Source organism: Cyprinodon variegatus, unplaced genomic scaffold, assembly GCF_000732505.1.
Source record: "Cyprinodon variegatus isolate N-32 unplaced genomic scaffold, C_variegatus-1.0 Scaffold682, whole genome shotgun sequence".
Classification (NCBI taxonomy): domain Eukaryota; kingdom Metazoa; phylum Chordata; class Actinopteri; order Cyprinodontiformes; family Cyprinodontidae; genus Cyprinodon; species Cyprinodon variegatus.
In genome coordinates, this window is record NW_015151135.1 from 195,112 (window position 1) to 210,197 (window position 15,086).

The window sequence follows — 15,086 nt, forward strand, 5'->3', positions numbered from 1 at the left end:
AAAAAGTTGGATAAATAAATATTTAATTGGAAGTCTGTGTTTGTGTTCTTTACTGAAATTAAATCATTTAGCAATATCATAAAGTCCAGGCAGAGCTGCACATATATGGAAATATGGTTTCAAATCTTTTCAATAATTATCGATATCGATCAATATGCATTTGTTTTTATCGATAAGCTTTTTTTCTATATCGTCCAGCCCTACTTTTAAGGTTAGCCTCAAACCAAGTAGAAACGACGCATTCATATTATTTCATACAATTGACAAATAGAGAACAGATAAGCAGATCATGGCTTGTCTACAGTGAAAAGAAGGACTGTGTTATTTACTTTTGCCATTGCCTTTTTGGAAACACAGGAAGGAGCAATCAGCTAAGCCAGCGTAGTGCTTGGAAAAATCGTTTGTTCTTTTTGAGACAGCAGTAAAAACCAGCTGAGTACAAAACAAAGAGAGGAAAACAACAAGGAAAGGGACAAGAAGAAAGGGACAAAACGTAGAACAAATAATGGATGTCTATGCTATTAAAATTTCGGTGTCTCTATAATGGGTCTGTTTTATGTGTTGTCTTCTCAATTAAGAAGGCCCCCTGCCTGTCTTTGCCTAGGGCCCCAAATTTCCTAAATCCGCTCCTGATTATGACGATTGCTTTAGGACATTGTTAAGCTAATTTGTTTGCTTCTTTAATAATTCCTCCCTAGTGTATGATATTTATCAATTTAACCATTTATCACCCACATGCTCGTTGCCATGCGAACAAGTGATGTTGGTCTGTAGTTGGTTTTAACAGGGTCATTTATGGCTATTAATAGGTTATCTTCACGGCATCAGAGAGAGTCCACTTTAGAGACTGAAACCCATGAAATAATGCTGTGACTGAGATCTGGGATCAACCATAAAAGTCAGCTGCCCTACTGCCTTTAGATACAGTAATCTCACTCACTGCTGACTGTCCGGTGGCAGGAACACAAAGGGGATGAGGCAAAGTTGGAAACAGAAGAAACTGAACGGGCCGAGTCCCGAAAACTGCATCAAAGGTCTCGTAGCCCAGAATTGTCAAAGAGTAAAAGAGACTCTTCAAGACGGGGGAAAGAAAGGGACAAATCGCCGTCGAGGAGAAAGAGGCTGAAAAATGGCTCCCACCACGAGGATAGGAGCAGTTCGAGGAAGAAGAGGAAGAAATCCAAGTCGGAAAAGAAGAAGAGGAAAAAGAAGAAGAAGAAGAGCCTGGCTCGGAGCGATGAGTCTGAGGCCAACAGCGAGCCAGAGGAGGGTGAGATCACAGAGTCTGAGAGAGAGGACTGTGAGTCCACCTCATCACCTTCATCGTGTTCCAGCCCCAAACATTCCAGGGAGAGTCCAGAGTCAGAAATGGAAGTGCAGAGCCAAGAAGGTGAGAAGAAATAAGGCTGGAATGTGACACAGTCCCTCAAAGCTAGAAGTCCCTTTGGCTCGTTTGATTCCTCTGATGCTTCCCGTGTCTGTTCGTTCAGCTGGCTAAACCAGCCGGCCTCTTTGGTTTCTTCCAGTGAATAGCTTTTGGCCTCCGTGTGTAAGAGTGACCGTGGTCAGGTCTCCGGTGCTGCAGGTGGGAACCCTGTTCATCATCACAGCCGACTCTTCAGCCACATTCGGCAGGTTGGTTCTCTGTTCTACAGGCCACTAAATGCTCACCTCTATTTGTGAAACATTTTGGCTTTTCCTTTTTCTCGAGCTTTACATACATTCCCAACAAAGTCCGTTAAAATTTGAGTGTGGCATAGAAAAATGTGGAAAAACTAAACAAAGCAGCATCTTCCAGAAGAGATGCTGCTTTAAAGGAAGATTTGATTATTGTAATATAATGTTGGATAGTTGTAATGTTGTATAATGTGAGAAAAAATTAATCCTCTACACTTTGTATTTGTTTGCAGAGAAAAAGAGATGAACCATGCAGTTCGAATACCAGAGATGGGAGTCAGCAAGGTACATGTCTCCGCTTTTTCTGCAGGGTCGTAAATCATTCAGATGTTTTCACACAGTTTTTCCAAATGTTTGGTTCCAGTTCCACGCAGAGGTGTATTTCGACCAGGAACAGCAGAGCTACATGCTGGTGGACCAGGGAAGCCAGAACGGGACGGTAATCAATGGAAACCGTATCTTACAGGTCAGTGAGTTTAGAAAAAGGCAAAACGTCCAGTTAAGCTGGGATTTCCTGAGTGAGATTTCCATTCACAGCCCAAAACCAAGTCGGAGCCTCAGGCTCTCATGCACGGAGATGAAGTTAAGATGGGGGAGACGGTGCTGTCCTTCCACATCCACTCAGGCACTGATACCTGTGATGGTTGTGAACCCGGACAAGTGATGGCTCACATCAGCAAGCACAGGAGAGAGGAGACCACGGGTGAGAGATCAGACCCACAGAGAAAAATGAGCATTTGTTTAGTTTGTTTAAAAGGTTCCAAACCGAAGGTGTCCTTGTTTCTAGACGGTCCAGGCCTCAGCAAAGAGGATAAAGAATCCCTGAGACAGAAAGAGCTGAAGCAAATGAAGGCCAAATATGGCCTGCATGTGAGTCTTTTACTACTACATCTGGGTTTGGGATTCAAATTCCTTGTTTTTATCTGGTAAACATGTTGGTTATCCTTATTTTACTAATACAGAGCAATGAGTATGAGGAGACCAAATCCCTGAAGAACCCTAAATATAAGGACAGAGCAGAGTCCCGGCGGCAGACTGTCGGCAGCGAAGGTGTTTTCCAGAGAGATGATGCCCCAGCTTCTGTGCACGAGTAAGGGTCCTCTAAAGGATAATAGGGTGTTAGTACAGAGTGATATTCTGGATAATCCAGGAGAGAGAAAAATGTCTGATTTTATTCCCATTGTACTGTTTAAATATTTCTCTCTTTGCTTTTTTTTCTTTTTGCTGATTCAATATGTAAAATCATAATCTGACATAATTTTACACTGATGTTTAGGGTTTTTTTTTTAAGAGGAATGACTCAAAAGCCAAGAAACTCAAACTAATTTTTACAAAGAAACTGATAAAGAAACCTTGAATGTTGGATTCATGTTTTTTTTTTGTGTCATTTGAAGGGAGATCAGTGAAGTCAACAAGGGGAGGAAGATGCTGGAAAAAATGGGCTGGAAAAAAGGAGAAGGACTGGGAAAGGAGGGAAGGGGGATGAAGGATCCGGTAAGATAATCCTTTGTTAATCAGACGTCCTTATCAGTCAACCTTTTTCCTTCTGAAAAATCTGTTCTGCATCAGAACCGAGAAACCCTGATTGTTTGCAGCCTGTAAACGGTTTCACAGACAGGATGTACTTTTAGGCAAAATAGGAGTTTAAGACGGATCAGATTCCCCAGTTCATCTAGAAGACTTTTTTATTTTATATGATATAATGATATAATTGTACAGTCCAGAAACCGACCGGCCATAAAAAAAATGGATCGATACATCTTGTGTAAACCTGTTGCAAACTGTGATGACCTGCTGTCCTTCTGACAGATCGAGCTGAAAATCAGAAAGTCCCAGTCAGGTCTGGGAGCGGGTGGCGTCATGTCCGTGGACGACGTCTCGGCACCCCGATCCAAGTCCCACAAGAACTGGGAGAAAGCTCGCGAGCGGTTCGCCGATTCTTGTCTTCCCAACCTGCCGACGACCAAAACCCAGCAGAGTAAAGCCTGGATCCGGTCAGAGGAGGCGGAGGACTTGGAAACCAGTTTGGAAACAGGCAGCCAGAGTCAGGAATAACTTCTGCCTGAACTCATTGTTGGTTTAATGTGGAGGAGAGGAGGGAGTGTCCTCAACGTCCCAATAAAATATGACTACATTAAAGCTTGAGTAACTCCTGGTTTTGTCTAACAATACCACTGGAACTGGTTTAAATGTTTGCTTTTCCTCCTGTTGGTGTGAAATAGTGCTGTGCTTCATCCTGGTTTCTAGAAAACAACCACAAAAAAGAAGCTTTTGCATTTTTGTTTTCTTTCTGTATGGAAACTGTTCAAGCTAAAAACAGGAGCTGAAGCTGATCTGCAGGCCACAAGCCGCCTCAAGCAAACATTGACACAGTCAAGCTATATTTCTCACAGTGAGATCGTACTGTAATAAAGCAACTATGGTTCTATCCTAAAAAAAAAGTCAAACATGTGATGAACTCCTTTTTTCAAAACAGATGTGAACCTTAATTTTTTTTTTGTTTTCTGAGTGGGATAACATCTGTGTGATTTGTCTGCTAAAAACGTTCAGCCACATTCTTCTAAGTCCACAGAAGCAAACATTGCCCAGCTTGTCCGCATGCAGCCTTATCTGCCTTATGAGGGTGTGTGAATATTTGCATCTATGTGTGAACAGAGGTCGCTGTCATACTGAATGCGAAACAAGACACCGGCTACACAGTTTTGCAGCTTTTGGTTTGTAACGTTTAACCCGTGTGTCTAACCGTTAGACCTTCAGGATTATGTTGAGAGATTTTTAAAGTGAGAAAAGACTCACGTTAGGTCTTTAACCACGCTCCTTAAACTGGTTCGCCTGATGCTCTTCTTCCGATCCTGGCTTTGCGAGCCACCCATTTTAAATCTCCACCTGATGGACGGACAGACTCGAAAGCGAACGTCTCTCAGCTGTCTCCCATGCTCTTCTCTTTGACAGTTCAGCAGGTAGCAGCGGAGCACTGCTCCTCTCCTGACAGGTGGGCCACTCCTCCCTCCTCTGCTTGGCAGCCCTGCAAGTCTCCTCCTTCAACTAATCTGCACTTAGTGTGATATATTACAGTGGAATAAAAGTAGGAGGGATCTGCACTGTGTTGCCTTGTTCTGAGTAAAACCCATCAGCCATAAAAAGATCTTAGTCATGAGATAAGGTGGGACGTGGCCCAGAGCGTTTAAGAGATGTGACTTGACCAGTTCTAGTCTTTAAAAGCATCAAAGCAAAAACAGGAACTTCATGATGAGAGTTTTTAACATTACAATTTATTTATGATGACGTGTTTTCGCTGATCCTTTGCACACAGTGGAAACACAAAAACCCCCAAAGGCAACAGAGTTTCTTTGAAAAGAGCTGCTGTAAACAGGCACCAACATGCTCTGTGTGCCATGATGGGTTGAAGCTGAGACAACCTTACTGGTTCCCTGACGTAAAGTTTTAAACATGCATATTGGTTCTTTTCTACCTTGTGATCAATCTTTAGGGAAAACTGATATTTAAACATGTAGCTTATTTGAGAGATTTTCACCAGTCCTTTAGCCATGAACTGCATCCATGGCAATTTAAATACAATACTGAGATAAAACTACTGTTAAAGGAAGCAGCTCTACTTTTGTTTCTTTTTCAACTGTTTCTATTTTAAATATGCTCACTGCTCCTCACAAACCGCAAACATTTGTTTTAAAACATAGCTGAAAATAAAAGATCAGAGTAAAAAGGTTCTATCTTAACCTTAAAACTATCAGATATGTTTTTTCCTGTTGTCCTTGAACGGAATTTGACAAAAACCCTATTTCTGTCAATACTTGTTGACTAAGATGTTTGCTCCATAACTGTTTGTGTTCGGCTTTTAATCAAGTACGAAATACATAAGCTTTGAAAATAAACTATTGACAAGAGATGCAGAATATATAAATTCTAAAATCACATGTCAGAACTGCAAACAGTGGTTAAATGGTAATGGAATATATGTTTAATCTGTAAATATTGTATTTTAAGCCATAACCAGCAATATTAATGTAGGATATCATTATTGGTGCATTCTTAGCTGTAACACAGGCTGTAAATGAACTAACCTGCAAAGATAAATTATCTTTATGATAAATATTAGGGTCAACAAATGTGCCCTTTTTTATTTTTTGTACTGCTAACTTTGACTGTATGATGTGGTTAAACTGTAAAGTGTCTTGAGATGCCATTTTGTGAATTGGCGCTATATAAATAAACTGAATAGAACTAATAATAGCTGCCTAATGTAGAAAATTATAAATACCTGTTTTACTGTAAAACAAATGATTTTTAATTTTAATTATTTGTTTTAAATTAAATATGTCAGCCTGACTGCCATCTATGTGGATCTGATTAAAGCTGGTTGGTCAACGCAAGAGTCCAGAAGAAAGGGTCTGTTTTTATAACAACAGACCAGGAAGAACTTTGCTTTGGAATAAATTCCCACAAGACATAAAGAGGTGAAAGGCACAAAACAGGAAATGCTGCCACCGTCGTAGTTTGTTATGATGAGTAACCCTGTTGTTGATGGAGAAAAGAGAATAAATCACCAATAAGCCTTTATCAAGCTGTTAAGGATTAATTGAGCAACATGGAGGCATTTTCCCCTGTTTGTTGAAAAACAACAACTGGCGTTTGTATTTCGACCAAAACCAGATAATCAGCTCAGGACTCTCCTTTGGATGAACGACACAAAGTCCAGGTTTAGATTCTGTCTGGCTTCTTATCTTGATGCTTGAAAGGAATTTGCATTTTCTACACCCAGGTTAGATCACGTAAAACTGTCAGCACATTATGCACTTCTGTTGTTTACAAATCTGACCCTGTAATAATTTTTTTAAAGATATTTAAACTAGTTTGTCACTAAATAACTTCCTATGAATTAAATAGCTATTTCTTATTTGTTAGAAATAACAAATATTAGACTTAGTCTTCGATTTTATTTGTCATTTTGTTTAGACAAGTGTAAAAAAAAAAAGAAGAGAAATTTCGTTTGGATGAGTTCTCTGAACAATTTCATCTTTTTAAAAGTGCAGCCTTGAAAAATAGTAAAAAAATATATATATCATCATATGTAAAAAAAAAAAAATATCAGCATTTATCCAAATGAGAATAACTAGAGAAATGCCAGTAAATATTTCTATTAATTTTCCTCACATACACAGCTAAATATAGTCTATTTTCTTTATTATTTATAACTTTGAGATAATCAATTTAGAGCTAATGCTCCAAATCGAATCCAAACTGTTCAGCTTAATGTTTTTCTTTCTTACTGTAGTAACATTAAGGGTCCTTCCATGAGGCATTTATATATATCAGGAGGACTGATGTGGATTATTGGGGAGTGGCGGCCTAGTGGTTAGGACACAGGAAACCTGAGGTTGTGAATTCAAAACCCACTTCAACAGACTGCCACTCTGGCTCTCTGAGCAAGACCCTTAACCCCAGATTGCCTCCTGGGCTTAACACAGTGGCAGCCCACTGCTACCCAAAGGGGATGAGTTATATGAAGAGAGTTAATTTCTCCATTGTGAGATCAATAAAGTTACATTTTAAAATTCTTTGATTGATCAGATTGATGGCAAGATTAGAAAGTCTGCAGACCAACCCTTAGCAAAAAGTAGTTTATTCAAGTATACTAAAAGTACACTAATTTCATACTTAAAATCAGGCAGTGCACTTAGAGTTTACTTATTCTAAACTAAAGTTCATACTATAGTCAAGAGTACTTGACTATACTATTGTTTACTAAAGTTTACTATAAGTATACTTTAATAAACTTAAAAATGTCCCAATTCATTTGAAGAAGTATTACTTTAGTAATACTTCAAGTGCACTAAAAGTACATTGTTCAGTATACTTTCTAAACTTACTTAAGTATTCTTAATCGAAGTTACTTTACAAGCTTTATTTTCTACGTTTATGCTCTTTTACCCATCAGCTGATTTTATGTCTGAATTCAGTTTAGCCTTCACTGCAGCAAACGAGCCCAAAGGAGAAACATTTAGGGGAAAGTTTCTATCCAAAAATGAATCAGCTGTTTATCAGTTGTTTATCAAACCTATCTATCATCTCTTATACATTGTTCAAATCTTGTGAAGTTATGCTCCTTTAAATTCTCATTACAAACCAACACATGCTATCAGTAAAGTGGAAAGAAAATTACACTCAATTTAAAATTTACATTATTAATACAGATCTGAAAAGTTTGCTGTGCATTTGTATTCAGCCCCCTTTTACTACGATGCCTTTAAATTGTTAAATAGGCTCGTCAATAAAACTCTAGCTGCTGGGTGTAGGCCCCCTGGGCTTTGTTAAAGGACCTTAGTGAACAAACAGCTTCATGAAGACCAAGGAGCACAGCTGAAAGGGAGAAAATAAAAATAAAAACATTTAAAGCTTATTGGTTAGAAAACAATATCCCAAGTTTTAAACATTATTAGCAGCAGTATTTAGACTTGCAGGCAAGAGGATTTTAATTTTGATTATGGGAGAAATGAATGGAAGATTAAAGAAGATTGGCAACATGGAAGTAAAAAGGACTCCTGCCCTGCTTGCAGCTTGCCTTGCAACTCTGAAACTGAACTTTCTTGTCTGTATGCAAAATTTTCGCACTTCCTCTCCTTCTCAGTATGAAACATGGTGGTGATAACTTCATGCTGTGGAGATGCTTTATTTTTATACAGCAGGGGCAGAAAAGCTGGTCAAAATGATGGCAGGAATACATGGCAATGCTTTAAGATAACTTATAGAAGGGGACAAACTTGTGTGTTTTGTAAAATCTGAATACTGATTCTCTTCATGGGTTGGAGCAACTGGAAAAGTCCATTTATATGAATACTGTACTTCTTCTAAAACAGAGAGAAATGAATAGTAGTACATAGCCCTTAGGTTAAGAGAGTAATCAGAGGTCGAAGTTATGAAAGAAGTTATTTTTTCCACAAAAGCTTGCATTTTTTCACAGCCAGGAAATTGTGAAATGCAGCTTCCAGATCAGGAAGAAAGAAAGAAGGCATGCGCCGCAATGAGTTCCTGATCAAGGAGCTGAAAATATAAATTTTTCACACTTTTGATTTCACTTAATCCAGACCGTGACGGTCTGCAGCGCTTGGCTTAATGCAGGCCTGTTCATGGGGCTCCATTGAGAGGCATGAGACCAGAAGTGAAAAGTCTGAGAAACAATCCTGTGTTGACTCAATCCACCCCAACCTCCTACTTCCGCCTCGGTTCTCCCTGTCCAGCCATGCCTGTACGTCTGTGATCTCTTTAAACAACAGCAGGGCTCTCATGCCAAAAACACAGAGTTACAATCATCCAGACTGAATGTGAATGTGTAGATTTAGGGCGAAATGCATCAGGAAGTGAGGCTTTAAACACATCATGCTTTAAACACACTAATTCCAAAAAAGTAAAAAAAAAACAAAAAAAAAAAACAATCCACTGGACTTAGTTTTGAAGTTTGAAGATGTTTCGTTTCCCATCCAGGAAGCTTTATCAATTCAAAATCAAAATTAATTAAAAAAATGTTAAAGATCTGAAATGAAAAAATAAAAGGCGTAACTTTTATTTTGAATTGATAAAGCTTCCTGGATGGGAAGCAAAATGTCTTCAAACTTCGAAAAAACAAAGTCCAGTGGGTTGTTTTTTTTTTTTACTTTTTAGGAATGACTATGCCCTGGATGACTGAGAATCTTCATCAGCATGTGCAAAAATTAACTTGTTCTCAAAGAGGAAATGATATACATTCCAAACACATTCCAGGGCGAATACAGTAATAAATAAGTGCAAGTGCAGGATTGGAAAGGAAAAAAAAACTCATTCAGTAGTTGTTTCAGAGCAGTCACATGGCCGGTGTCACAGTGAGCTGACTCCTCCCATCAAACTCCATATCCAGGCCAAAATTCCTGTGTTCCAAACAGAATGGAAATTCCAACACATCCACTGCTTCCTCCCAGCATGCGAGTCATTCAAAGCTGCCGTGGAGAGCCTCCCACACCCCTGGCCATTTTTCCTGCTCTGACTCTGAGCCTTTAGGGTGTGTCTGCCCTGTTACCTCATCTCCACAAGAAAATTACAATCCACAAACTTTAGCAGCAGCAGACATAGAGCGTCTGCGTTTGCTTTCCACACAGAGACAAGCTGAGGATGTTTTACTACTGCAGCAAAGCGGAGGATGTTGGATTGTGTCTCAAGTTCTGGTCCTCCAACCTCATTTCTGATTCCATAAACACTTATTTTAAGTCTTGTTCAACAGAAACCTTAAACAAAGCAGAGAGTGTTAGAGTTCCCATCCAAATGACTGCATACTGCTGGCCTATAACCAGTGGAAGGGGGATTATAGATTTGTTAAAAGAGCCTTTGTTGTCAAAACACAAAAGCTCTCATGTGGCAGCAGAATGTTTAAACCTCACTGTAAAGTTAGGCACTAGAGTCAGCAGACAGAGCAGATATGACCTCATGTATGTTTTCAGACTCACCTCACTTTTCTAAAGTTGTGACAGCTTTTTGGGGATGTTCGCACCCCAGATGATGAAGATGTCCTTGGTGGAAGATAGGGATGATCAGGCTGCTGCTGGTGGTAGTGCTGGTGGAGTCGGTGCTCTCAGAGATAAAACTCCCACTCTCTCTTTCTCTGTCTGTCTGTGTGACGGAGCCCTGTCCATGTGGCTGGATGGGAAAAGGGAAATAAACTTTCTGGGCTGGGCGCCAATAACAGAGTGGGTTTTAAAGGAACAGCAGCAGAAGAACCATATAAGGTCGAATGACACGGCTCAGAGGCAGTGATTCAAGGATTTATAGGAACCACATACACATACGCTGAACATGAACACATTATAATTTAGTTTATGAGATTTATTTTTCTGCCAGCTGCAAAATATTTTATTACCCTTACATCATAAACCAAAGTTCACAACATCTTACCACAGGAAGATATAAATATCAACAGTTAAGGGATGAACTACCTTACCCACAGGAGATTTAGACTTAAAGACATCTTTTGATTTTACCAACATGCTTCTATGACTTAAATCTGACAGAATATTTGAACAGGGAGCTAAAAATCAGGGTGATAATAAAAAAATTTCCGTCCTTAAAGACTTAGGGCTCATTATGGAAGACATACTGTATAGTAAAAAAAAAAAATACTCTTTGGAGCATACATAATCTGATCAGTATTATATAGATGTCTGGGTGCTGCTTTCACTGATTCTTCAGAAGGGAAAAGAACAACTTTGAACCAATCTGACTGTATGTTTAATTTGTCTCTAAAGTGCCTTGAGATGACAAAAGTGTTGGGAATTGGTGCTGTATTAATAAACTGAATTTAATTGAACTTCAAAATGCCTTTAGGTTTGTTTTACATTGTTGTATTATCTTTTGGGAGACGCCTCTCTTATTCCCTATTTAAATCAAACCTCTTGACTGAATGGAAATAGTTTCAAATCTAAACCTGCCAGAAGTAGGAATTATTTTATCTGAATGATACATAGCTATTGAATGATTGAGACCAAAGATTAATAAATAGATTAAAAGTACAAGGTTAACTTATGAATGATTTCTATTCTACTTTCTTTATTAACTAGAGCAGAGGTTCCCAAACCTTTCAGCTTCTGACTCAATTAAATGGTAACGCATTTGACTTACAACGCAAACTATTGCTTGAGTTTACAAACATTTTTTCAAAATTAATTAACTACAGAAGTAATAACGTAACAGACATCATCAATGGCCAGAATAGTTGATTTTCTCCATTTTTGAATTATGCTTTTATATCTTTAATTACTTTTACACCTATGTTTATAATTTTGTTTAATGTCTATAGTGGATTTCAAGACCTAAACTGGTTGATGAAAGAAGTGCAAGTGTGTTCATGACCCCAATTTTGGGAATCAATGAACTAGACCAGCGTTGGCTCTTGAGTCCTAAAAACCTTTGTCCAAGAGAAAAAAATAATAAAAAATTAATAAATAAGGACATTAGCCGTACTTTACAGAACGGTTTTGCTAATCATTCATGAAGTACATCTGCACAATAAAAGAAAATCACACCCCTATGGTCACAATCACAGATTGGGTACAGTTAAAATTAGTTTTTTCATTGACAAACATGGCTCCTTGGGAAGATCTGTCACTTTGCCTTATTCATGTCAAAAATGTAGGTCCCAGCAACTAAGATCATGTATTTTCAGGAAGAGCAATGGTCACATTCTATGATGGAAAAAAATTTAATTCAGTTTATTTTTATAGTACTAATTCGCAACATCTCATCTCAAGGCACTTTACAGTTCACCAGATCATCCAGTCAAATTGATTCAAAGTTTTCTATCTAAGGAAAACCAGTTGATTGCATTGACTCACTGACTCGGATGGAATCCCTCACGCTAAGTATGCATGTAGCGATAGTGGAGAGGAAAAACTCCCTTTTAACAGGAAGAAACCTCCAGCAGAACCAGGCTCAGTGTGAGCAGCCATCTGCTGAGGCCGACTGGGGTTCAAGGAGACCGAAGCAGACATACAGAAAGCAACAGTAAAAGGCGGCCCCGTCCAGGAAACACACAGCCAGGCAGACAAGCTCCAACCAACTCCCATGTCAGACCATGAAGAGAGCAGATCCAGCCAGTCACAATCAGAGAAACAGGACTACACGGGAAAAACAGGCTGATCTCCAACATCTATAAACAAAGGTGTTGATGGCAGCAGCACAGCTGATATTTCTCTCCAGGGTGGTGTCACAGCCAAACAGGAACAGATGAGGAAAAATAAACTTTTGTCAAAAAAAACATGGATTAATCCAAATCAATCTTTTTCATTATTGCAACATTACACAATAGTTGCACTGTAATGATATTCTGGTGTACTCTTGGAGGGAAACTTTTTACATTTTTTTTTTTATTAGGGACAAATAATTAATCATTTTTTGTTTGAATGTAGATAAAATTTTCAGATTCACTGCAAGGCATACAGAAGATCCTTCCTGCCCACAGATATTAACATCTACAACTATCTGAACAAAGAAAACATCCTATAAGTTATGAAATCTAATTTCCCTTAGGGAAAAACAAAATATTTTTGGATTTGAATTGAGTTTAAAAATGAAATGTTTCTGTTTAAAGCTGGTGGAGTTTGTTGCATATCTGCCGTGCAGCAAGTAAGTCCTGGGTTTGATTCCTGACTTGGAGTTTGCATGTCATCCCTGTGCATGTGTGGCACTTTGTTTTCACAGTCTATAAAAAAGACTGTTGGGTTAATTGGCATCACCTTAGGTGTTAGAGTGTGTGGTTATATGTCTATGTGTTGCCGTATGATGGACTGGCAACCTGTCCAGCATTTGTCTCTCCTCTTTGCTGGAGATAAGCACCAGCCCTCTGTTAAACTGATGGATAAGCAGCAGAATATGGATGGATGGTTTCTATAAATAAAAATTACTTTACCTCTTTACCTAAGTCTAATGTCTGTTTTTTTTTTTTAATTAAAGTCTAAAAATATTTTATAAACTTTTTAATTTAACTAATCATATTAAAATAACCTCTTCGGCAACATATGTTAATGTTTTAATAAGGGATTTTAGGTTTTTGTGACCCTGGACATATTCAAAGGTAAAGTGGAGGATGTTCTTTTTCCGGATGGGTCATCTAAATAAGTGGTCCTCCTAATTGTCAATCATTCTGCTGATATGTTTACATAAGGTCGTCCTATGTGCTCGTCCCCATTTTGAGTCTGACTTAGTGGAAAAAATGCAAATCTACTTTTGGAAAGTAAGCTTGTATGAGCGATGCAAACAGCAACTTTTAAACACAGCATGCATGGCTTGTGCATGATCTCGCACGCATTTAATAGGCGTTCCCTCTCGGGAGCGGGTACAGGGTTTTGTATATGCATCTGTTTTTTAAAGTAGGGAGGGCAGGTCTTTTTAAAAAAAAATTGCAAAAATCCTCCACTATACCTTTAATCTAGAAGTAAACAGGAAAAAAAACTCCCATTAGAGTTTATAAATATCTTTTATCTAGTTCTAAAAAAAACTGTAAAGCTTTAGGTTTTAATGTTTATTTTATTTATTTATCTTTTTATGGGAGCAGCAACATTGTGACAACACATAAAATATGATCAAACAAAGAGCAAGACTGAAGCAAGATTCATTAAAGATATGTAGATGATCCACGGAAGAGTTGCTCATGTTTTTTCTCTCTGTTTTTAACTCTGAATCAAAAAGCGTAATTAATAAATTGAAGTTTAACAAGTTAAGAATGGCCAAGCTGCTGAAATGAGGTGCAGAAAATGTAAAACAGAATACAGGTGTCTCCCTCTAGTGGTCTTTTCAATGAAAGCCCTCAGACTCCATACTTCATTTACTTTAAACATATATTTTTATATACTTAGCTGGAGGAAGTACATCCTCTGTTGGTTCAGCTCCCACTTAAAGTCCTGTGAAATGATAGTTCCCAGGAAGCAAAAAGACTCCACATTGTCAAATGTGGAGTCACAGAGGGCGATGGGGATAGCTGGGGCTGAGTTCTTCCTGAAGTCTAAAACCACCTCCACTGTTTTTAGAGCATTGGGCTCCAGGTTGTTCTCCCTGCACCAGGTGGCCAGATGGTCAACCTCCCACCTGTAGGCGAACTCATCAACAACAGAGATAAGTCAGATGAGAGTGGTGTCATCCGCACACTTCAGAAGCTTGATAGACTGATGACTGGAGGTGCAGCTGTTGGTGTACGTACAGGGAAAAGATTAGAGGAGAACACTAAAACAATAATAATTCAATTATATATCTTCTTGACTTTGTAATAGGACTTAGATTCAGTACATTTTGATGAAAAACAACTGTTTAGGGAAAGTGGGAAAAAAAGATATTCTAATCTAGTTGCATAGTTTGCGTGTACTTAAGATATGGATTTATCAAGACAGAATTTTCCTTTCACTCATGCAAGCTGCTGTAGTGATTGATTAGCTTGAACTAAAATTCAGTTTTTCTAGTCAGATTTTCCTGGTATTAACCCAACCTTCAGGAAAAGCCACAAAGGGTCTCACTGAAAAAAGTATGTTAGGGAAAAGAAATCAGCACTACGTAATAAGTTTTTTTAACAAGAAAGAAAAAAAAAAATGTGTACTATGAGGTTAGAAAAATGGGATGTTCCTCCAAAAAAACAAAAAAAAAAACAACCGGCCTTTCTTCTTTCACAGGGTCAACAGTAAGAACACTATTCAGGGTAGGAAAGCAGGCTTTAAGGGTCCAGAAGCTAACAGAACTGCAGAATTTCAGCAAAGCACTGCCAGTCTTTAGCAGAGACAACAGCCTGCTGTAATCTTCAAGTCTGGAACAAAAAGTAAACTTTCCCAAAAAGATCTAGACCTGTTTAAAATCTCTCCAGACCGCGGGATAGATTGCAAGATCAT

General features: G+C 38.5%; 2 protein-coding genes across 3 annotated transcripts in view; one reads left to right on the forward strand and one right to left on the reverse strand.

Moving 5' to 3' along the window:
• The window catches only part of aggf1 (angiogenic factor with G-patch and FHA domains 1), a 10,261-nt gene extending 5,808 nt beyond the window's left edge, over window positions 1-4,453 (forward strand). Inside the window, exons 8-16 of the mRNA XM_015394383.1 lie at window positions 961-1,390; window positions 1,527-1,635; window positions 1,911-1,962; window positions 2,042-2,143; window positions 2,215-2,380; window positions 2,465-2,547; window positions 2,640-2,767; window positions 3,072-3,171; window positions 3,487-4,453. Coding sequence (XP_015249869.1) covers window positions 961-1,390; window positions 1,527-1,635; window positions 1,911-1,962; window positions 2,042-2,143; window positions 2,215-2,380; window positions 2,465-2,547; window positions 2,640-2,767; window positions 3,072-3,171; window positions 3,487-3,732 — 1,416 coding nt within the window. The 3' untranslated portion in view covers window positions 3,733-4,453. The remainder of the gene's footprint in view (window positions 1-960; window positions 1,391-1,526; window positions 1,636-1,910; window positions 1,963-2,041; window positions 2,144-2,214; window positions 2,381-2,464; window positions 2,548-2,639; window positions 2,768-3,071; window positions 3,172-3,486) is intronic.
• Window positions 1-10,332, reverse strand: part of LOC107097285 (transforming acidic coiled-coil-containing protein 1-like) — a 43,844-nt gene extending 33,512 nt beyond the window's left edge. The window contains exon 1 of one of the 2 annotated variants that reach the window (XM_015394382.1): window positions 10,170-10,332. Coding sequence is in view for 1 of the 2 variants with exons in the window: in XM_015394381.1 (XP_015249867.1) it covers window positions 4,474-4,550 (77 nt within the window). In the remaining variant the exon portion in view is untranslated. Of the gene's footprint in view, window positions 1-4,473; window positions 4,995-10,169 lie in introns of those variants that run through there. The other variant, XM_015394381.1, reaches the window with a different exon arrangement.
• Window positions 10,333-15,086: the final 4,754 nt, after the last annotated feature.